The sequence below is a fragment of the Eupeodes corollae genome, chromosome 1, assembly GCF_945859685.1.
Source record: "Eupeodes corollae chromosome 1, idEupCoro1.1, whole genome shotgun sequence".
In the NCBI taxonomy this organism is placed as follows: Eukaryota; Metazoa; Arthropoda; class Insecta; order Diptera; family Syrphidae; genus Eupeodes; species Eupeodes corollae.
The window spans coordinates 42888165-42912234 of NC_079147.1; the positions used below are offsets into that span (position 1 = coordinate 42888165).

The 24070-nt window shown below is 29.8% G+C and overlaps 1 protein-coding gene across 2 annotated transcripts in view; it reads left to right on the top strand.

Annotated features, from left to right (window-relative positions):
• Window positions 1-24070, top strand: part of LOC129954123 (substance-P receptor-like) — a 288752-nt gene that overhangs the window by 250857 nt on the left and 13825 nt on the right. For both annotated transcript variants that reach the window (XM_056067815.1, XM_056067816.1), the window contains exons 2-4: window positions 3853-4018; window positions 4590-4722; window positions 5074-5272. In XM_056067815.1, the coding sequence (XP_055923790.1) occupies window positions 3853-4018; window positions 4590-4722; window positions 5074-5272 (498 nt within the window). The remainder of the gene's footprint in view (window positions 1-3852; window positions 4019-4589; window positions 4723-5073; window positions 5273-24070) is intronic.

The window sequence follows — 24070 nt, forward strand, 5'->3', positions numbered from 1 at the left end:
ATTTAAGCACATTTGATCACAATTTTCGTACAGTTGATGTAAAGAAAAAATCAATCCAAAAGAATTAAATTTAAAATGTATTATTGGTTTTATTCAAGGTTAAGCCAAATGAGTATATTACAAGGTTTAAAGTAAATAACATTTGACAGTTAAACTTATAAATGAGATAGGTAAGGCGGTTAGTTCACCTTAGTACTTTGTCGGATTTTATGACGATTTGATAGTTGTCATTTTGCTGAATTTTTGTTGAACGAGACAGTAGACGGAGTACAAATTTAATTAAAACCAGTTAAGTGGTTTATGAGTCGATTGCGAACAAAAAACGTGACATGTAATTTATATATTAACTTAAAATTTTAAAGGGGTTATATCCAATAACGCAATACGATTAGATACAATACAAAAACTTAAAAAAAAACTTGGATGCGATCAAGACTGAAAATTGTTCATCCCATCTGTCAATTTTTGCTTAAAACTTTTAAGGTTTTCGTGTTGTGTTAAAAAGTTGTCTGTGGAATTATTGTTAAAAATTTAAAAATTACCAACAATATTTGGGGATTTCAATATCCATTTGTGTTAACTATATTTTTAGTCGAAAACCACTTTTTACCAATTTTAGAAGCATTTCTTAAATGAAATGAAATCTTATATAAACAAATACAAATTGAATGAATGAAACTTTTTTCAAGTTAATGTCTTCTATTATTCACGAGATATTGAGAACCGAACATCAATCACCAATTTTGCATACTATTTTTTGTAGACTTTAATTTTTATGAAAAAACGGACTGTTGGATTCTGATAAAAAATTAACTGAATGTCGAAAACAATATTTTCTGTATAATACAAATAGTTTGAAGAGATTTTTATTATATTTTGAAAAAGTAATTGAGTTAAAAGTAAATTTTTAGCAAGTTTTTGTATTGTTTTTTAGATTTTTATTTTTTAAACAAAAAAATGTCAAATCGATTTTTCTCAAAACTGTTTTAAATATTTAAAACTATATTTCCTATAAGACAAAATTTGTAAAATCATAATCTCACAACAATCAATGTTGGCAACAATGCCCGTGTTTTGTTATAAAATCCTTTTATAGTAGGATTTTACACTAATAAAAAAAAACAATATCCATAGTATAAATAAGACCGATAAAATTTAGAGTAGAATCTTAGTACGGATGGGTTTTTGACATTTATATGAGTCTCAAACGGATCTACTGTGATTTGTATCAAGATGGCTGTGTTCGTTGAGTAGTTGTGCATTTGGAATTATGTATGTGTTTTCCATTGGGGGAAAAACCAATCTGTTACTGTTGATATTATTTAGTTTTGTTAATGAAAATGAACTAACTGGGCTTATTTTGGAAGAGAAAATAATAGAAAAAAAAATTAAGTTTTGCTATGTTTCTACCAAAGGTTCATCTCAGTTGAGATTAAATAAATCTTTTTGGTGTTTTCACCACACAAGAAGATTTAAAAATAATTAAGTATGACAGCAATTTCTAAAATGCAAATGGTGTTTCAATGTTTTCGATGTGTGAAGTGCAAGCGAGTTAGTTTGATTCGTGTTAAACGATGAAGAACTGATTAGTTCAGCACCATAAGAATATGCTAACTACTCCATGGTTATTATTTTTTTTTAATTTGATTAAAACAGATCTATATTTTTTGTACACAAACATGCAAATAAACAGACCATAAACCATTATCTGTTAAACCAACTCGACTCTGATCTCCGACGGGAATAAAGTCAAATCAAGCTCATTTCAAATCGATTCGGTATATAAGGAATTGAGGCCATCTCCAAGCTCGCTTCAACACCATATGTTAATATAGTAGTCTACGAACAAACCCCCTCCTTAAAGCATTGTTAAATGAACTTTTTTTTTTGGATTAAATTTCCTGATGTTTTCTTACCATTTCTTCTTGAAAATAGTTTTTTTTGCTGAGTTAATTTTAACATTTGATTTTCAAAAAACTTTTTTCTATTTTGTGTGTTTTTTTTAAAATTATTATTCTGGCAGATCTTCTATCAGTTGTACAAATTTTTTACTACAAAAATCTGGGTACTGCACATCTTTTTGTTGGCTTTTTCTTACTGTACTATATATGGAATACCAAAAAAACGAACTTCATATTTTTGATTAGATAAAATTAGTTTAAACCCAATATATCAAAGTTTTGGGTTCATACTTAAAGAAAACTGTCAATTAAATTTTTCTCAAAATTTTACCAGGCGTATTTTTGTCGCATAAAATTGTTTTGGAAATAAAATAATTGTTTGATTGTTTAAATTGTTTTTTTTTTCAATTTATTTTGTTTTATGAAAAAACCGTTGATTGCTTTTTCCAAAAATATAATTGTTGGTTCCACGTCGCAATCTACGATATAAAATTTTATTCAAGTCTGTAGCGTCATTTTTTCGTGAGATATTTTGGGTTAACCACAAAATTTCACCTTTTTTTAAATTGCTATAGTAAAAACACCAACCACTCTATTTTTTGAGAGTCCTTTCTGCATGTTTCTGCATTATTATCTGTATAACAACATTTATTTGAAGTCGATATCTCTGGTTCTTGAACTATGGACGACAAAAAACTTTCCAAACGTACGTTTAAACGCACCCACGCACAGAAACAATATATGTATATGAAAACTACTCGTTTTCATAAACAAAGGTTGTACACGTCAAAGTGCAATGCATTGAATTGGTTTCCCTACACATTTCAAATTTCGGCAAAAGAACGTTTCTGTTAGGACCTTTAGTAAGACTACCTAGCATTTTAATATTAACTGGTTTCCTTTCACGCCTCAACTATGGTACAATTTTGAGAAAAATCCAGTAGCCAGTTTCTAAAAGTTGGTAAAAATTGATTTTTGACTCAAATATCTTTTCAAAAATTAAGGATATTGGCTCCAAACTGATTTCACTGTAAAATTTTTTTTAATAATGCAAAAGTAAGTTTTTCATAAAAATGAATATCTACAAAAATTCTACACAAAATTGGTAGAAATTGATGTTGGGTTGTCGATATCAGTGAATAAATGAAGATATTGACTACAAAATGTTTTCATTCTATTCTAAATTGTTACAAATTGGTTTTCGACTAAAAGTCTCGGGAACAGAAATCAAATTTATTTTATCATATAAAAAATGTTGTTGTTGGCTTTTAGTTAAATTTTTTTTCGAAAAAAAAATTAGTTGTAAAATTTGTTCATGATCCACGAAAACCTACAAAAACAAAAAAAAACTGATAAGAAATGGTTTTCGACTCAAGTATTATGAGGAAAAATTTTGTGGTTCACACAAAATGTTGTTATGAATATTTTTTTTGGAACTTTTCGACATATGAGAACGGAAAGTAATCAGCTTCTTTTTGTTAATAATATTAATGACCTAAATAATTCTTGTGGAAAAGGAATTTCCGTCAAAAAAGATATTTATTCTGTACAAGTACAAGTGTTAAAATAATAACACTTACTTTTCGTTAGCCAAAAGACCGCATAGTTTTTCGTGATAAAAACTTTCCCAAACTGGCCTAAATCATCAGTTATTTCTCTTCAAAATAAATGGAAAAAGTTTTAGAACATAGGCACCTACCATCCATCTCTTAAAATAATTGACTCTAAAAGTTTAATTAAACTAACCGACCCAACCAACTCTGCCTATGTCCTATGTAAGTTCTACTATAAACCTACTATAGCCTACCTATACCTACGACAAAATAGACTGGACATTCCTTTCTTTTGAATGCAATTTTTCCTTAGAGCCATTTTTCAGTGGCGCAACATTTTCTGACAGGTAATAAAAAACACCTTCTTCATGGTCTTCTCTGTTTTTCGTTTTCTGCAGGAATGCCAAATGAATTATACAGCATGTGGTATCCAACATCGTATCCTTTTACCGATGTCGTCTGCATCATTGGAGGTATCCTGTCGGAGACTGCTGCCAATGCGACTGTCCTCACTATAACGGCATTCACAGTTGAACGATACATCGCCATATGTCATCCCTTTAGGTGAGTGTTTAATTTTGAGTTAATCGATAAAATCCTTGACGAAAATCTACGTGCTGTCAATAACAACAATAATAATAATTGGCCAAATATAGGAACGAGCGAAGCAATGAAGATGATGACAACGACGACAACGATGACGATGTTGATGTGGAACCACGACAAAGAGCAAGGACCTTTCTTTTCGGTTCTCAATCCTCAACTTCGTCCTCGTCCTCGAACGGTCGGTTTGTTCGTGTTTCGTGTCATTACAACATTGTCTCTCGTTTGTTCTCGAGATTCGAGTGCAATCAATCTGGCACGCTCGCTCCGTGTTGTCGGCGTCATCGTCGTCACTATCACTATAGAATGAGAATGAGAATCTCAGTACAGCTAAAGGACACAGAATTCGGTCCTCAGTTTCTTTTTTATTAGCGTTCATTTATAAGCACAGCCCGTCCTAGATTTTCGTTCTCGGATGCTGATGATGATGTTCAATGTTCTTGTTGTTTGTGTGTGTGTTGTGTATTATAGCCTTTTACTGTTATTACTAATGTTCATCCTTTTTTGTTGCCATTTTGTTTGTCGTTCACAGACAACACACGATGTCGAAATTATCCCGGGCGATAAAGTTCATTCTGGCAATTTGGGTTGCTGCCTTTCTGCTGGCGTTACCACAAGCGATGCAATTTTCCGTTATGAAGCAAAATGACACCAAAGTTTGTTCGGTGAGTATAAAATAGAAACAGTAACACAAACAGCTACACTCTCAAAAAACAATGGAAGTTTGCATGTTGTTTGTAATAATGTAATGTCTCTTCTAACATCTACACTGTGCATGAAGGTATACTCTTTAGTTTTTGTGTCTTGCAAAGCTATTAGAAAATTTTCTTAAATTGAACTTGAGCCATGAACTTCAAGCTTAAGAAAGTTTTGTTGGTTTTTCTATTTCTTCTTTTGCTTGTAACACTAATTAATTACTTAGATTTTTAATTGTCCTTTGTTAATTTTGTTTTATTTTTATTTTTATTTCTATTTTATTTTCATCCTGTTTTGATTTTTGTTTGTTTTTCTTTTAGGTCAAAAATGATTTAACACAGGACGTTTTTGTTGTGTCGGGATTTATATTCTTCGGAGGACCAATGACTGCTATTTGTGTGCTGTACGTACTAATTGGAGTTAAACTAAAACGTAGCCGAATGCTGCAGGCTGTCCCGAGAAGATGTTTTGATCTGAATCGTGGTATAAGTGCACAAACCCGAGTTATACGAATGTTGAGTAAGTAAATATTTTAATGAATTATTGAGTTAGGCAAAATGTAGACTCTGAATTTTAAGATAAAAGACTTTGAATTTATGATAAAAGTAGGGTTTAAGGTATAAGAGAGGTGTAATTAAGGCCATTATACAAAATTTTAAGAAGAAGGTCCGAAAATCATGGATATATTGCAACATTAGTATAATTGATAATAACTACTGCAATTGGTAGTCTTCTTCATTTGAGAGTTTTTTAAAATTGTTTTGCATGAGTATTATGTGAACTAGTCGTTTGGTCTTATGGATTTTCATGAAATTTTTCAATTTTAAAATCTTGCATTTAAATATTTTTTAAATAACTTTTTATTCTCGTTTACATTGAGAACCTTATTAGAAGTATGAAATTTTCTTTTGAAATCTCCATTTTATTAACAAAATGATTTCCTCATTTTTTAAAATCATCATGATGTGATAACTACTGTTCTTATTTATTTATGTATGTATGTATGTTCTTATAATTATTTTATTTTAAGGAACAAACTCAAGGTGAAAAATACCAGCGTTTTTCACTAAATCGAGTTTCACATAAGTGTTATGGATTTTAAAACATTGGATAAACTATTTTTCCGAAAAAATCTTTCAAACAAGGCTTTTGTATAGCTAACATTGAAAATCTACTCTACTTTTTCTGTACCATACAGCATTTTTGATGAAAGACTAATTTATCATTTACATTTTTGTGTTAATATTTCAATGAAATATAGGATAACCTTGAGTTAAAACTTCTTGAATTTGTTTTTATGAAACAGACTACAACTTTCGTCGATCTTGAAATTCTCAAGTTATTCTCGAAAAGCGATTCTATTTCTTTTTTCTGTTGTTTCATAATTTTGGAAAGAAAAATTGTTGGACGTTTTTTTTTAAATACCATGTTTTTCTTTCCAAATTTTTGCGATCTATACCTTACACCAGTGTTTTTCAACCTTTTACATGAAACGGACCCTTTAGCACGCAACCCCCCCCCCCCCCCCCCCTCAATCCATTGCTTTTTGTTCCGTATCGTCAAACTTCGATAGCTCGAACTTCAATAACTCGTATTTTGTTTAATTGAAATAATGTGGCAACAGTCTTAAGAGCTTTTCTTTCATTTACTTGTATATCTTGTATAAAAGTCTTTAAGGGCGGAATGAAAATGTCATCACTGCTAAAGAAAAATTCATGGCGTTACAAACAAAATTGAATTTTGGTTACGTCTCTTAATCAAAACCACTTAGATTAATTTTCCTCGACACAATATTTTGTTGAAGATGTCGGATGTGAGATAAAATATCAAATTTATACCTGGTATGAAAATGGTGCTAGAAAAGTTGAAAGAAGAAATGTGTTATTACTTCTCAATGGAATAGATATCGAAGAATATTGGGCCAAGGTGGATCTTTAATCTGTTTTTAAATGCAGTTGTAAATGAGGCAAAATTGGCAAATAAGCTCTATGAAAGTCTGCTTTGCCTTTTGGTTAAAAAGATAATTAGAATATCCTGGGTCAACATTAGAGGCTTTGAAGTTTGCCATCTTCTACCTGTGCGATTTGACATTTACATCTATGGCAACGATTTTTAAAAACGATTTAAATCTCAATGTAGCAAAAACGGATCCATAGTGGGAGAAATTGATTTCTGAAAACCAAGTGCAACCCTTGCATTAAGAATAACTTTTTGTTAATTTGATACAAATTTTTAAGATGAATTATATCTCATAGGTTATTTTTATTTTTTTGTTTTTTTTTTTTTTGACACAAATGAATATTTCCTTAAATTATCATTTTTTTCTAATAAAACTTTTTTTAACTTTATTTGTTCTTTTAAAACATCACATCGAAAAGATTCTTAAAAAACCAAAGCTTTTGAAATTTCTGTCTGATTTTGATAAACACCAACATTTCTGTTTCTGCAATAGGCTGAAAAATGTTTGCCTAGGGCTTGAGGTTAAACTGTTTTATAATCAAAAATGAAGGGAATCATTTTTAAAATTCTTTGGCTCGTAGATTTGTTAGCAAAATGTGAAAATAAACAAGGGTTATAACGCAATTTTCTAAAATTTAAAAACAATTGTTTTAGACTTCTGTTTAACATTTAAGTTTTATGAATATCCGGACTGGACTTTATTGCGATTTCTTGAGCGTTAAGATAAGATATGTTTTGGTGTAACCCATATTATTTTCTTCAAACAAGTTCACAATCCCTTTTCAAACTATAGTACTGTATTCCAACCAAAAGGAACATTATTGAAACATTTCAGAAACAAATAAACAGTTCAAAAATGTTTTCTTTGGTCTGAACGTTAGTGAAACATCACAGAAATACGTATCATTAACAACCTTATTTTTTGGGTCTTTGTTCCTAAACTTTGTTTTATTTTGATATATTAATCCAATTAAGAAATAGTTCTTAAAAATCTGAAAAGGAAAATTACCTAAAATTAAATACAAATTTCAATATCCAATAAGGGAAATGTTTTATTATCATAATTTTTAGAACAATCATTGATGAAGTGTGTACTTGAAATTACCGAAATTGAAATAATAATGTATTGCTCATAAAAACTAACAACATTATCCATAGATATGTTTTTTAATGATATCCACAAATTTATAGTAACTTTTTCAAAGATCTTAGATGACAATGAACAAATATCAAACTGATAACACATTTTAAGTACCAGTAATTTTCCGTATTAAAAGACTTCTTAAAACAAATCACACACGCGCTTGTCATCTTAAAATAAAAGCAAAATTGCCCATCAAATTAATAAGCTCTGACAATTCATGCAAAATTATAAACAAAACGGAAAACACTATTTAATTATTTTTCGAAGTTAAATAAAATAACAATAAACTATTGTGACATTAACAGAAGGAAACTGTGAAAAAAACTCAATTACCCCTATCTAATAACATAATTTACGAGCTATTGGACATAATTTAGGAATAAACAAAACAAATGTCAGCTTTTTATTTATCTGATGATGTTTTCCAATATAAAATCACGACTTTTCACAACTCGTGATTTGTCTGGAGCTACATTCTGTCTGCTAAGTCTAGGCACTTAATCGTAGTTCATATGCTCATCTTACAAGTTCGATTTTCAATAACACAAGTTCGCATGTAAGTAGTTTCGTTACTGCATACGAGTAACTATATGGTAAAAGTTTATTGCATAAATTGTTTATGTTTTTTTTTATTGTTGAAGTATTCGAACATAAGTTACAATCTGAGGGCATCAAAATAACAATATAGATACTTTTGCTAGTTAGAAGATTTTATATCAAAGCAACTATTCAAACGAGTCTTGCCATCAGAGGTATAGAGTGTGCTGTTGTTGGAGGAGGTTTGCAAGTTCAAATACCAAAACACACATTGCTTCCTATTGACTCACATAAAATACGAGACATTTATTCTATGTCCGTAGTCAACAAACAATAAACTTTTCCCATATTACCTACGTTTGAGCTCTGAAGGATTTCCCCGGATTCAAAATTGATACCCAGAAGACCAGGAGGTAATGGATATTGCTAAAGTTATTCTTTTGTGTTTTTCTTATAGCTTCTATAATGGTTCGGTAAAACTTTCGCTGAAACATTATTATTAGATATTATAAGAGGAAATAACAATTAAAAATCATATTGCCAGCGAATGAGAGGGAAAAACTTAATTATTGATTTTAAAGAGGATTATTTTTAGGGTGGTTCTGGTGTTGCAGCCAAAAAAGGGTTTTTGTATACTTATCATTGGAAGTTATTGTAAGGGATTTCTCAAATTGAAATTTCTTAAATTTATCCCTGTTCTTAAGTCTCTAGTCTAGAATTATTGTTACATTTTAAAAACGGGTAAAGATATTGAACTAAAATAAAAGTGTAGAAATTGCTTAAAAAAATTTTAAGTATTGATGCAATTTAATAAAATAGATTTTTAGTCAAAAACAAATTTATACCACTTTTAGTACCATTTCTTAAATCTTTAAAAAATTGAATACATGAAATTAATTTGAAGCCAATGTTTTCTATTATTCACGAGATATATTTTTACCAATTTTGCGTACTTGTTTGTAGATTTTAATTTTGTATGAAAAAATCTGACTGAAGGTTAGAAACAATATTTTCCATAAAATTAATTAATTAATTAATTATTTAGAAACTTATATCTTCAATTTTTGAAAAAATATATGAAAATCAATTTTTTCGAACTGTTATTAACTTCCCATAGGAAGTTATTGTAATAGGTCCGATTTGTCAAATTGAAAATTTTGACATTTCTCGAAGTTTCAAGCTCCATACAGTCGACAGAAATTTTTTTTAGAAAGATGTCTGTGCGTGCGTGTGTACGTACGTTCGTACGTCCGATATCGATTTCAAATAAATTTTGATATACCTACAGATAATAAGGTGGAAAGATGCACAAATGGCTCTCAAGAAAATTGCGTAGGTGGTTTTTTTACCATAGCAGTTTGAAATAAAATGCACGATTGCGTCGCACGAATTTGCTACTGTATGCAAAAATTCTGTTTAAAAAGTACTTATATAAGATTTTAAAATATATCTGTAAAATAAGTTTGTCTTCAAAGATATAAATGATATTTGATTTGTCAAAAAAAACAGTAATTCATCCCAAGACACAACTCATCCTAGGACATTTCATTCCGCAAGTGAAATATACTTGTAACCGTACTTAACGAAAACAATTGTTTATGTATTCAACTATTTCGTTCAATTGGATAGCCTTATTTTCATTTCATGTTAGAAGAACCAGGATGGGAAGTAAATTATCTGAAGAAAAGAAAGAGGAAGAATATGTATGTTTAAATTGTAAAGCGATCACCTATTGATTGTGTAGTTTAGGTAGGTGTCTAATTGAACATAGAATAGTTCACTTCGCGTGCTCAGCCTTATGCAGATAGATAGATAATGACATGTTATTGTTAGGTGTCCTTCTTTCCTACAAGTTTTCAGGTCAAACAAGAAATTGCTATTCATGTGTTGGTTACAGTCAGGCTCTTGTGCGTTTTTGATTTAAGTTATGAAGTGACGCGTAAGCCATAGTTGTAGAGGTTGTACGTTTCTTTAACTAGTACTAAGTATTTATTCTTTTATATAATCGAAAGCGAGTAAAATATATGTTAAACAACCTTATTCTCAAAGAATAATTTTTTAAAATCATGTACCAAGGTAATACTTCTTGTTAAAAACTTTAAAATAGATTGTTGATAAAACATATCATAATCGTTTCACGGCCATAATTGGTAATTACAATAGTTATAGTTATAAAAATACATAAATTGTACCAAATGCACTAATTTAGATAAAAGATAGGAATGTAATTAAAATGTTGTCAAAATAATTTACTAAAAATAAAAATAATTAAATTAAAAAAAATATTTCAAGATTCAAAATTTTACCTGAAAAATAAGTTTGTCTTCAAAAATTTAAATGGCATTTTATAAATATAAAAAGGTTTAATTTTTCAATTTTTTTTTTTGAAAATCGTTAGAGTGGTTTTTTTAAATTAATTTTTTATATATAAAATTTTTCAATTTTATTTTAAAAATATTAATGGTATGTAGGTGCTTAGAGATTAAAAATAAACGCTACACATTTGAATTTTGTAAAAAAATGTTTACCCGTTTTTGAGATATCGAATTTTGAAAAAAAAAAAAATTTCAATATTTTTTTAAAAATCCAAACAATAAAAAATTGCACTTTTGATAATAAAATTTTGTTCAAGCAATATAGGAGCTTATTCAGAAAAAAAATTATTGAAATCGGTTAATAAGTGGCTGAGAAAATTAAAAAACAAAATAACGGTTCTATGGGCGATACCATTCCTGAGCAATACAAAAATATGTTTTTCTTATTAAAAGAAGCCAAATTACAAAATAAAATTTTAGAGAAAATTTTTAAAAAATCTATCGGTTTGTTTTTGATAAAATTCGAATTTTCGTTTTTTGACCAAAAAAATTGTATGGGGTTACTGTTATTTTTGATCTTAAAAAAAAATGAAAAAAAACGCCTAACGCGAATCTGCTCAAAACCTTAACTTCCAAGTTTGACCTCAATCGACTTAATGGTTTAGGCTGTAGGAGCGCGGACAGACAGACAAAACTGACCGGACGGAATCACGGAACCCACTTTTTTCGACTTCTCTATCATCGTAATATCATGTTTGATTAAAATCTCGAGTTCGAAATTTTGCACGAATGCAAAACTTGCCATATATAATTCCTATATGTCGCAAGTAAAAAAGGTGAACATTTTGGTTAACCCTAAATATCTTACGAGCCAAAAATGCTAGAGAATTGAATTAAATTTTATATAATAATATTGAAACGTGATATCAAAGAAGTATATTTTTTTAAAAAATCCATTTATCGGTTTTCTTCATAAATCAAAAAAAAACTTTAAAAAAAATTATCACCTCCAAAATTTTACGACTAAAAAATGATTTCATCTCCAAAACAATTTCGTACAACGAAGAATAATGTTTTTGACATTTGATAAAATTTTGAGAAAAATCGAATTGACAGTTTTTTTTATAAAAAAATAAAAATCTAAAAAAAAACATTACTCAAAGTTGGTAAAAATTAAATATCGATTGAAATATTTTTTTCAAAAACTTGAAATTTAGGCATAAAACTTATTTTATCTTATTAGAAATATTGTTTTCAACGTTCTGAAAAAGGAATAAAAGTTGGTAAAAATTAATTTTCGATTCAAATATCTTTTCAAAACTTTGAGAAATTGCCTTTAATTTACTTTTATCTTTCAAAAAATATTGTTGTCAACATTCAGTAAAATTTTGAAAAAAATCGAATTGACAGTTTTTTTTACAAAAAATTAAAAACCGAAAAAAAAAACTTAAAAATGGTTTTCGACTCCAAAATCTTTTCAAAAATTTGAGATAATAGCTTCTTACTAATTTTTACTTGTAAGAAATATTGTTTTCAACATTAAGACAAATTTTGAGAAAAATCGAATTGACAGTTTTCTTACAAAAAATAAAAACCTAAGAAAAAATGTATAAAAGTGGGTAAAAATTGATTTTTGACTCAAATATCTTTTCAAAAATTTGAAATATTGGCTTCAAACTTATTTTATATCACAGAAAATATTGTTTTCGATATTCAGTAATTTTTATATAAAAATCCAACAGTTTGTTTTTTCATAAAACATAAAAACTACAAAAAATAGTACGCAAATTTGGTAAAAATTAATACGAGTACATATAGACAAACTTTTAAGCAAGACAAATCGACAGACAAATCGCATCCCAGCCACTTTTAATTTTTTTTTAGGAATTCCTTCTCAATTAGTCTTTTAAACGTAGTTTTCATGCTTCTTACTCTTCTACATTATTCAGTGAATGGATTTCACTGCTTTGCCTGTTCTTTAAAAGCGTATGTCTAATTCAATTCATATATAGTAATATCAATAAGTTCCTGACCCGTTTTTTTTGTACAATATTTTGTTATAAGTACGATTGAGCCAGAACACTCCTTGAAATATTAGACACCTATTAATGACATTTTCCGTAATTGTTGCATTTAGTATTGATTCGAATGGAACAATCGTAAATTTGTCTTGAAGCTGAGAAATGATAGACAACATCCCGAAAGCAGCCTTAGATTTTCCGATACGGATAGGGTCAGTGATTTCTTATTGGGTTCCGCTTTCAGTTGAACTTTCAAGTTATTGGAAACTCTCGTTATTGGATTGAAAATTGTCTTCGTTAGATATACATACATTCTGCACTAAAATTGTGCGAACAGATGTATGCTTTTTTAAACTTTATTTTCACATTTTAGTAGAGATGTTCCGAAGTTAAAATGTTTATACGGAATTGCCAAACCATGCTGAACAGAAATATCAACACAGTTTCATATTCCTAACTGTCAAGCCATGGGGAACAACTATAAAAGTCCTAATTAATGTAAAAGAGCACAAGACATATAGGGCGATACTCTCCAACAATGCATTGAAATGTCTTAAAAAAACAACGAAACAATTATGATTTTGCAAGAAAACTTTCCTGACCGTAATATCTCTCAAAAAATGTAGACCTTTTTCTTTGAAGTCACTTTAAGGATTAAGCACAAAAACTATACAAACTACTAAAAAACTTGAAGATAGATTTCGTGCAGAGTTTTGGCGATAGGTACGTAGCCGAAAATGTTTAAACCTCTTAATGAAAAGTCGCACCCGTGGAGTGATAGTCTTTTGTTCAATCTCTACCTGTGCCATCTTAAGTTTAATTTTACGGGTACTGCCTCTGGCAAAGAATTGAAAAATCTTCCTTCCAAGAGTAATTCTTATCATGAAAAGTGCTTTCTCAAATTACCTGTTCGGATTTGGCTTAAAACTGTAGGTCCCCTGCACCCCTGACAAAATTACTCGAACACAGAAATGGTTTAGAGTTGTAAGTTACTAGGTCCTAGTTATCAACCCATTGTTGCTCACACGTAATTTATTTAATTTATTATTGAAAAGTCGTAAATGTATCTCCTGTTCTAACAACACCTCAACATTCTAAAAAAAATACACTAAAGTATCACGACTAAGTTAAATAGAAGGAACAGCAAAACATAGAGAACTAAAGATTCTTTAAGTAGTGACTTCCAAACTTAGGCAGTAATGTCCCACATTGTTGAAGCTACATTATCTATCAAATTGGCTGTCATTTATTTAGTGACTAAACGTCATGGAGGTACAATATATGGAAAAAACAAAATTGTTTCATCGAAATGTGTGTTATTTACTTATTAACAACAAAAGTGATTCATCTAAGAAAGTAAATATCCAACTTTCGACACGACTCATTACTTTCTTCAGCTTATTATTTTGTCCTTCTGCACGAGTTGATTGTATCTTTTACATAAAGTTTTCAGATTGTTTGATTAAAAATCCCTTAAACTCATCTTCCCTCTAAAATTCGTATTTCAATCTTAATTGATGTGGTCGAACAAAACACTTTCAATAAACGGTAAATTTATACAAAATATTACAAAACCCCTCAATTTTCCATCTGTGCCTAATCATGATTTGAAACGCTATATAGCGATGGTGGCTAAAATGTGGTTGGAGGCTTAAAATAATAATTTGGATGAGCTGAGCGCCTTTTTATCAGTCTATTTATTCAGTATACCCCCAGCTCCTAATAATAATAATTATAATTTAGAAAATATGGGTCTGCTGCGTCTAATGAGCCAAGCAAGCAGAAAGCTTTAAACGATTGAATGAATTAAAAACCATCGCGTTTCACTTTATTAAAATTTAGGACAAGGCTAATGAAGAAAAAAAAAATATTTCCCCCTACAAAAAAGAAAGGAATTTTATGTGATTTGAAAAATGATCATCCTCCTAAAATCTGTAATCAATTTGGATATAAAATGTAAAACGAGACTAACATAGATTCTGCATTCGGGGGATTCCTAGAATGAGGGTTCTTTTAGATTGCGGCTAATAATTGGTATTCAGCTGGGCAAGGAATTTTAGGAAATTTAAATGCCATTGGGGAAAGTTGCTAACAGAATTATTGCTTTCCCTGTTTCTGTTTTTGTTTTGTTGTTATCGTTTTTATTTCAAACAGATATTTTTTGAATTTAAAAAAAAAAGTATCAAAAATAAGTCCAGGAAATGCTGAAACCACAGGATGAGGCTCACAGATATCCAATTTAAATAAAATCAAGCAAAAACTGAATTAGTGGTATTACTTACTTGAAGGAATAATTTGAATTTCAATGATTAAACGTAATAAATGTGGTAAACAACATAAAGTAGAATAAAAATTAACTTTCTTTGTCAGTTTTTTAGGCTTTTCCTAGATTAAGTTAATAAAAAAGAATTGGAGGTACAATTGTTTCAAAAAGTGATCATTTTTATTAAGGAAGATTTCTAAAAAGGTCTTACTTCCCCTGAAAGATATTCGACCATATCTTGGTATAATAATCTTAATTGAATTGCGTATAAATAAACTGCGAAAAAAATAAGAATTGATTATAATGCACTGTTCGTAGATTTTAAAAATCTTTGAATATTTTTTCATATCGATAAAATCAAATAATTTTAAGCTTATTACAAACAAGAGATTGGAATAATTATATTATAAAGAAAAGAATGAAGTACATTACAGATGGATCTGTCGATGAGTTGGCAAGTGTTGTCGCTGCAGTGGGAAGTCACCACACTACTCCCCCTCCAGTCTAAGGGCAGGTGAAATCGTAGTTTTATTACCCGTCCGGATCGGGTCCTATATTCAGAAGGTGTTGTTGATGGTAAAACGATGCCTTCGGTTTCTGTTGGCTCTTCAGGAACAACAAACTCTGCCTTTAGACGGTCTACAGAAACTTTTTTGATTTTGCCTTTTTATGAGAATTTTAAAATATTTATCGTTTAACAAGAAAGGGTTCATTATATGGTGCTTACAGAGGCTTCTTAACACCGTCAACTCTAACAAAAACATACATACTTACTGCTTGACAGCGCTGGTTGAATAAAAAATGTTTGCCCAGAGTTGTGATATATTGTGTTCTGCGGTCGAATTTTGTCGATGGTATTTGATAAATTGCGCACAAACTCGGGATCGTGTACGTTTTCTTTCCTTGGAGCAAAAAATAAACTATTTCAGTGGGGGATGCGTTCAAGTCCTCTTTGCAGATTACGCGCAACTTAAATAGAATAAGACGAAGTTCTTCCGACCAACAAGCAGGCATTTTTGTTTTGAACGCAGCTTTCAGGGAACGATGCCATCTCTCCACCATGCCGTTCGCTTGCGGATGGTACGATGTTGTTTTCAAATGCTTTACTCCTAGAACGTTGTTGAGCTGAATGACTAAAACTGTCTGCCACGGTCCGTTGTAATTCGTGCTGGAACACCGTATCGCGAGATCCATCCAACAATAAGCGCTTTTGCAATAGTCTCAGCCTTGATGTCCATAATGGGTATAGCTTCAGGCCATCTGGCCTGTCGATCGATTATTGTCAATAAATAACAAAATTCCGAGCGATGATGATAACAGACCAACTATATCCACATGGATATGTTCAAACCGCTCAACTGGCTCATCGAATTCCTGTATTGGTGCTTTAGTATTTCGCTGGACCTAAGAACGTTGACACGCAATACAGTGTTTCACAAAATTCCTTTCGCACACTGTGCCATAAAATTTTGTGTTGCAGCAATTTTGTTGTTGCTCGTACTCCACCGTGCGACAACCCATGAATCTTTTCTAAAACAATTTTTCGAAATTTTTTAGTAACGTAAGGACGAATGTACGTACCTAATACATCGAATATGAGATCACCAGTTGTATTCAAATTCATGACAGTTTTAAAAAAAAGATGAAATCAGTTTTGAGCGCTGATTTTGAATCTTTATTTTATAAATCAAAAAACTGAAAACAAATATGAGTGCTCTCGAATAATTTACGAACAAAAAATTATATTATCTCCATAATGATTATATCGAACGAAGAATAATTTTTTCGACGTCTGGTAAAGTTTTGAGGAAAATCTAAGTAACGTTTTTATACAAAAAATTAAAACCTACATAAAACATTACGAATAAGGATATTAGTTTAAAACGACTTCATATTATAAAAAAATTTATTTTCAACATTCAGTAAAATGTTTATAAGACTCCAATATTCAATTTTTCCTTTGACAATAGCAGTCTATAGAAACTATTACGCAAGATTTAAAATAACTTATTTTTAATTCGAATATTTTGAGAGTAGATGATGTTATTAAAATCAAAATTATATCATTCTATGCTTAGCTTTTCTGTTAACGTATTGTAATGTTCTTAGAAAAATCCAATCTGTAGTTTGCAGGGCCGTCTTTACCCTTTTGGGGCCCTGGGCACTTTTCGAAAATGGGGCCACTTTATGATTACATAAAAATGTTATGTTTTGTAATAAAGGCATTCAGAATAAATCACATAGCTTTGAATTGATATTTATTCTTTTTGTTTTTGAAATAAATACATTTTTTTTGATTCATTAAAAAGATATGTAATTAGTTATTGCAGCATTTAAAACATAAACATAAACAAAGTAAAAATAAAAACAAAAAATAGATATTTCATATAAAAATTCAAAATAATATAAACAAAATTTAATGAAGGGGTCTTTTTCTTGATTTGAGAATAGCAAAATTATTGATTACATCATTAAAATCTATGCCTGTGAGGATGGCGTTTTCTTGACATCAGCGACAAGCATGTCAATCTTTCTTGAATCATTGTAGCTCTGAGTTCGTTTTTGATTCTTTTTAATTTTGGTCAACATCATACTGAAGAAAATTCTTAGTGTAAAATCAACATTTTAAAATTCATATTCAATTTCATTAGTTTTTAAAAAATTATAAAGCTCTACAATGTTGTCAGTTTTTTCATTTTCGTGTCAACTAATTTTCAAGTAGGTAGTCTTTTAAATACAGGCATTCAGCATGTAGTTCATCTCCGTACACGTCTTCGGTGTAAAATTTAGCAAAAGATTTGCAGTTCTCTTTAAGTCTTCTGAATTCAGATTTTTTAATCAAAAAAAAAGTCAAAACGTTGGCCAATCTTCGTCTGTTTCAAATTAACGCTTAGTGTGTCGATTTTGTGTCAATTTTAAATCTTTCTTTCCCAGTCAGAATTACTAAGGGTCCAGAGCCGTCAAAAAAAGTATGGCGTGAGCTTCTGCACCTCATCCTTTCAGAAAGGTCCTTATATTTGGAATCCAGGTTTTTTGTCTGGCTGATGAATCAAAGTTATCAAAATTGTCCTTGAGCCCAATTATCGATTCATCTATTGCACTCAGCAAATTTAGTGCAAATTCCAGGGTAATATTTTGGTTTTAAAGTAAAGTACTTGTTTTATTAATTCTTTGCAATACAGAGTTCCAAAGTTCTGTAGGAATGGTAAATTCAAGCTTCGACATTTTTTTGCGAAGACTAAATGCTTCCTCTCTGGCCTCTCGTGCCTGTCCTAAATCGTTCGCTGTAGACATCAAAGCTTCTTCAATTTCTTGATGACCTTTATGTAAGGCGCTTACTGCATTAGCTTGCGCCGACCATCTTATTTGAGAAAGACTTTTTAAAACTTTTTTTAGACCTAAATGAGCAGTCAACATACTCCATCGATGAGAAGATACCGAAAAGAAGTTATACAATTTTTGAATAACGTCAAGGAATTCGGTTGCATCTAAGACACACCCAGCGTCATGCACTCCTACCAATTTTAATGAGTGTACAAAAGTGGCAATTTTACATTTTTTCTCTTATTCTTGCCTGGAGACCAGAAAACCTTCACGAAATCTGTTATCAATCTGTTATGAAAATGTCATGATCCTCCAAAAGCTTCAGTATGGTTTCCGCTCAATAATCAGGTCTATGTTCGTTAATTGGAAGGTAAATTTGGACACAAGGCATCAAAGCGCATTGAAATTTCTGTGTAAAACTGGATTTTGAAAATAAACAATGAATAAGTAAAAATTAAGAGATCGTAACTATAAGTTGCTTGCTTTGTTTTATTAAGAGCAGTTCTGTTCTGAATTTCCATACAAACTAACATCATAAATTGGTGTATCATTAGAAATTCCTAAATCATAATAGAATAGCTAATTCCGAATTAAATAAATAATGACGACCTATTGCGAGCTTCACTTTTTTGAATTTCCGAAAAAATAAAAATTTTATAATTTGACATATTTTCTGGACGGAAATCTATCAAAGTGAAACTCACAATAAGTCTGAACACATACAAATACAATGATGTTTGTTATTCATGAATGAAAATGTTGCTTCTATTATAATTTCACATTGTAGCTGCATTAATTGAGATTTCATAATTGTGTCCACAGTCCTATAAATCCACGGCACTTTATTGCTGAAAAATTAAATGGAAAGTCTATTTGTCTAAAATATGCAATTACTATGGGAAATTGTTATAGATTCTATGGTCATTGGTAATGCCGAATTTTATTCATGAAATCATAATGTGAAACCATTTTCTGATTATGTAAGTTCCCTTTTTAGTAAAGTGTAGGAATTAATGTATTGATTATTAATTACTTGCAGACGTTTCTGCTGCAATTGAAGTGAAATACGATGTCAGTTTTGGTAATTTTTCAATTAATTATTTCTGTTGTTTAGATTTCTTCCTTTTCTCGGATCCACATTTTGTACTAATAATTTCGAAGGGAATGTGATTTAAATTGTTCAGCAAGGAAAGTACGAATTCTGATCATTCATTATGCATCTAAAATTGTATCGAAATATTTTTTTTTCTTGAGAATAGACCAATAGAGGTTAAGTAATGTTTCAGCAATGTGGGGACCCCTGGTGATTGCGGGGCCCTGGGCCTGGGCCCAGTGGGTCCAGTGGTAAAAAGGGGTCTGGTAGTTTGTACGAGTATATAAGAAATAAAAACTTTAAAAAAATCCTACTAAAATTGTTAAAAAATAGTTTTTCACTAAAAACTTCGTTGACAGAAAATTAAACTTATCTAATGATATGCAAAATATTGTTGGTTATTTTGTAGTTGAGTTTTTAGAAATATTCAATACAATACAGAACAAGAAAACCTACAAAAACAACCAAAGCTGATAAAAATTGTTTTTGACTCAAGCATTCTGAAAACAACGAAAGATATTATTTGTATCTCACACAAAATATAGTAATTAATATATTGTTAAAGTTTTAGAAAAATTGATTGAAAGAAATGGATAGGAAGATATCAGAATGGGTTGTACCCCAGCGATTCTTACTTCATATTAACTTATTGTATTAAAGTACACCACAAGACTCGTTTTTAAGGTATTTAAGTTGTTTTGGATTTATTATTATCTGACCTTAAAAGATTGAATTATTTGTTTTAAGAATAACAAAAAAAAAAGTACATTTTCTATTTAACATTAAATCGTTTTCGTACAGTACAGTAGGTACTCATTGCCTTAGAGTTATATTTTTTAACGAATCAAAAGTCTACCCCAATGTTTTGGTATTTTATTTTCTTTTGGAAGGTTTTTCCTTTGAGAAGGCATTTATTCATAAATCCAAAGATGTTTACTGCTATTTAAATCAGTTCATGTAGTACGAATATTGTAACTGCTAGGCCCACTTTCATACTTGATCAAAAAAAGCTTTGAAAAATGATTGTGCACTTGGGCGCATACCTTACCTTTTGCAATTTATTTTTTTATATTTTTAACTATTCAATTTTTTCCAACCTGATTATTGCTTAATTGACGCGTACCTGTTTTCGAAGTATTGCTCATTGTATCACGGTAAGATTTTAACCCATTTCACAGGAATATTTTTTCCAGGGTTAAACAAGAACCATGGCCACTTATTGTGCATAAATATATCAGTACACGAGTAAAACAAAGTTATATGATATTTCTGCATATAAAATATTTCAAACACAAAATTCCAGAAAATCGTGACTATTGACTAACTAAACAATATAAATTTTGTTCAAGTACTCTCTCAAAACATATTTGATTTTGATTTTAAACGTCTCCAATGTAAAAATGGATTTTTTCTTTAAATCTTTCAGTCTTTTACAATTGAAAAATGTTAAACTGCCCAATTAAGTCATGGAAAATAATCACCTTTTTGAGTTAATACGAATTTAAATTTAAGTGTCGTAAATTCAACCTATTGTCGATGGTGACGTAAACTTAAATTTGTTTGTATCAAAATGAGCCCCATTCCTTTGTATGGAAAGGCGACAACATCCATTTGAATTATAATTCTTTGTTTCTTCTCCTTTTATTCTTTTTAATGTTCGTAGACATTCGTTTTTATTAGTCATATAAATTGTAAATATTTATGCATGAGCTAAAAAGTCTTAACAAAAGAAGATAATCATCATAACCAAAAGTTAAAGTGTCAATTACCGCAACAAATTCTAAAATTTGGGATGCCAAAACAAAAGTTTTTCTTTTTTGTCTAACATATAAGTAAAGACAAAATGTATTAAAACCACACATACGCTTCGTGTTCAAAATTATCAAATCGAAATCAAAATAAATCACTAATAAATCGACCGAAAAATAATTTATTCAACCACTTTTCAATTTCGCATAACCCACATGAAGTCAAAGAGAAACCAAAAATCAAAAAATAAATCGAAAAAAAAAAACAAGAAAAAAGAAAAATCCTTAAATGAAAAACAGTCTCATTCATAAGGACGAAAAAAATCAATTCTCAAAACAGAGCACAGACAGCTTAAAGCTGACAAGTATCCCCGATAAAGGATAACAAATGGCTGTGAATAAGACAAAAAGGACAAATGTGAGAAAAATAAAAAGGCGAAGAAAAAAGACAACGCCAACGCCACCGTTACCGCATCACCCACCACACCACAAATGAACATCAGTGACATTCCAACAATTTCAGGATATTAAATAGATGGAAATACATAAAGCGAGGGAGACGAAGGAAGAACAAAAAATACCAAAATGTGCTACTCAATTTAAAAACAAATAAAAATAGCAAAAGAAGAAGGCAGCCCAACAGCGAAATCAGGGCTCCAGATTCAGCTCCAGATACGATGAGAAACTTGAGGAATGGTGTCATCATTGGACAAACGACAACGAGAAAAACTCCTGCTCCATTAAGTGTTTTATTTTTGTTTTTTCTTCGTCTCTTACACTTAGAAGGATATTTTCGGTTTCTCATCAGAACCAAAAGAGACTGCCAACAACAATCAGGATCTTAACGTTAGAGTCATTTCGACAACAAACCAACAAAAAAAGTTTGATGTACTTAAAGAACAACTTTGATTGGGCGTGTACCCCAAAATAACAAGACTTAAGTTCCTATAGAAATCCCCACAGAAAGAAGCAATGGAATATTGACAAGTTGAATATTCAACACCTCTCGAAATGAAAGAAATTCTTAATGTAGAAAATCATCATCAATAATTAAAGGAGGACCAGAAGGATGCTACAGTTAATTAAAGATTTTTCATGTTCTATCTATTTCCCGTCCCTATAAAATTTAACGCGAAACATCCTCAATTCTTCTTAAAGAAATATAAATAAACAGACCAAACGAAAAGACGAAGTAAATTAAGGCAAACAGTCAAATTCCTTTTTGATGAACATTGACTAACTTAAAAAATAAAAAAGGCATTAGCGAAAAATACGTTAATGTACAATTTAAGGTTTCAGGAAGAGAGTAAATCTGTAGATGTAAATGTAAAATGAAATTATTTAAATATTTATCAAAAATCACAGCAAATGATAATGATACATTGAATTAAGGAGCAATTCAAGAAATTTATTAAAATAGAGGCTCTTTAAAGCTGTTATAAGGAAGAATGAAGGAAAAGACAATTGTTTTTTTAACTTTTTTCCAATTTCACTTGAACATTATTTATTATTGAAGATATTTGTTTTAATTTTAAATCGTTTTATGTCAAATGAACTGTTTCGTCGAATTCGTAGTTGATTCCATCTAATTTTCACTGAATCGATTAAATCATAACTATTTTCAATAAAGTCCAACCATTTCGAAGAAATAAAACCATGCGACAAATGTACGTTTCAATGATATTAATTAAATACGACACCTTGTTTATATAGTGATTAAAGAATAAGCCGATAAAATTATATTATGATCAATAAACAAATTTCGGGGGAAAAATACCAACTAATTATAATAATTAATTTAATATTAATTTTCATTGAATTCATTAACATTTTGTAATATTTTATTGGAAAAGTCCTTCAAATTTCATTGTAATTGTTTGTGACACATTTAGGTATATTTACATTTCTTCACATTTATTTACTTTTCACATTTCAACTAACAAATTCGTAATATTTTAGCTAAATTTATAGAATCCCTTTCAATATATCGAAAAAATCTAAAAAATTCTATTTTCTAAACCGTTTCTTCTTTATCATCATAATTGAGAGGCATTTCTGTGAAATTTAACAGATTTAATTGAAACTAATTTTATTTTTTCAATAATTAAATTATAAATTAATATACCCATAGGAAGTTATTGTAATGGGTCGGATTTCTCAAATTGAAAATTTTGACATTTCTCGACGTTTCAAGGTCCGTAGAGTCGAAATAAAAGATTTTTAGAAAGATGTCTGCGCGTGCGGGTGCACGTAAGCTCAAACGTCCTTACGTTCGCGACTTTTTTTCGTTGTCCATAGCTCAAAAACCAGAAGAGATATCGACTTCTAATACATTTTTGGTATACAGATAATAATGCAGAAAGAGCTCTCAAGAAAATGTCCTTGGTGTTATTTTTACCATAGCAGTTAAAAAAAAAGGTGAACATTTTGGCTAACCCTAAATATCTCACGTACCAATGACGCAAGAGACTTGAATTTAATTTTATATTATATATTGTAACGTGGATAAAAATCCAATTAATAGTTTTTTTTAGATCAAAAAAAAACTGAAACAAAAATTTGTCACCTCAAAAATTTTATGAATAGAAAATGATTTTATCTCCAAAGCAATTTTGTGCAACTTAAAACAACGATTGTAACATCTCGCAACATTTTGAAAAAAAAAAAAACGAATATACAGTTTTCTTACAAAAAATAAAAATCTAAACAAAAAAATTAATAAAAGTTGGTAAAAATTGATTTTGGACTGAAATATCTTTTCAAAACTTTGAGATATTGCCTTTAAACTGCTTTTTACTTTTAAATAATATTGTCGTCAACATTCAGCAAAATTTTGAGAAAAATCGAATAGACAGTTTTCTTACAAACAATACTTAAACTTTTTAAAAAGTTACTTTCGAATCAAAAGCTTTT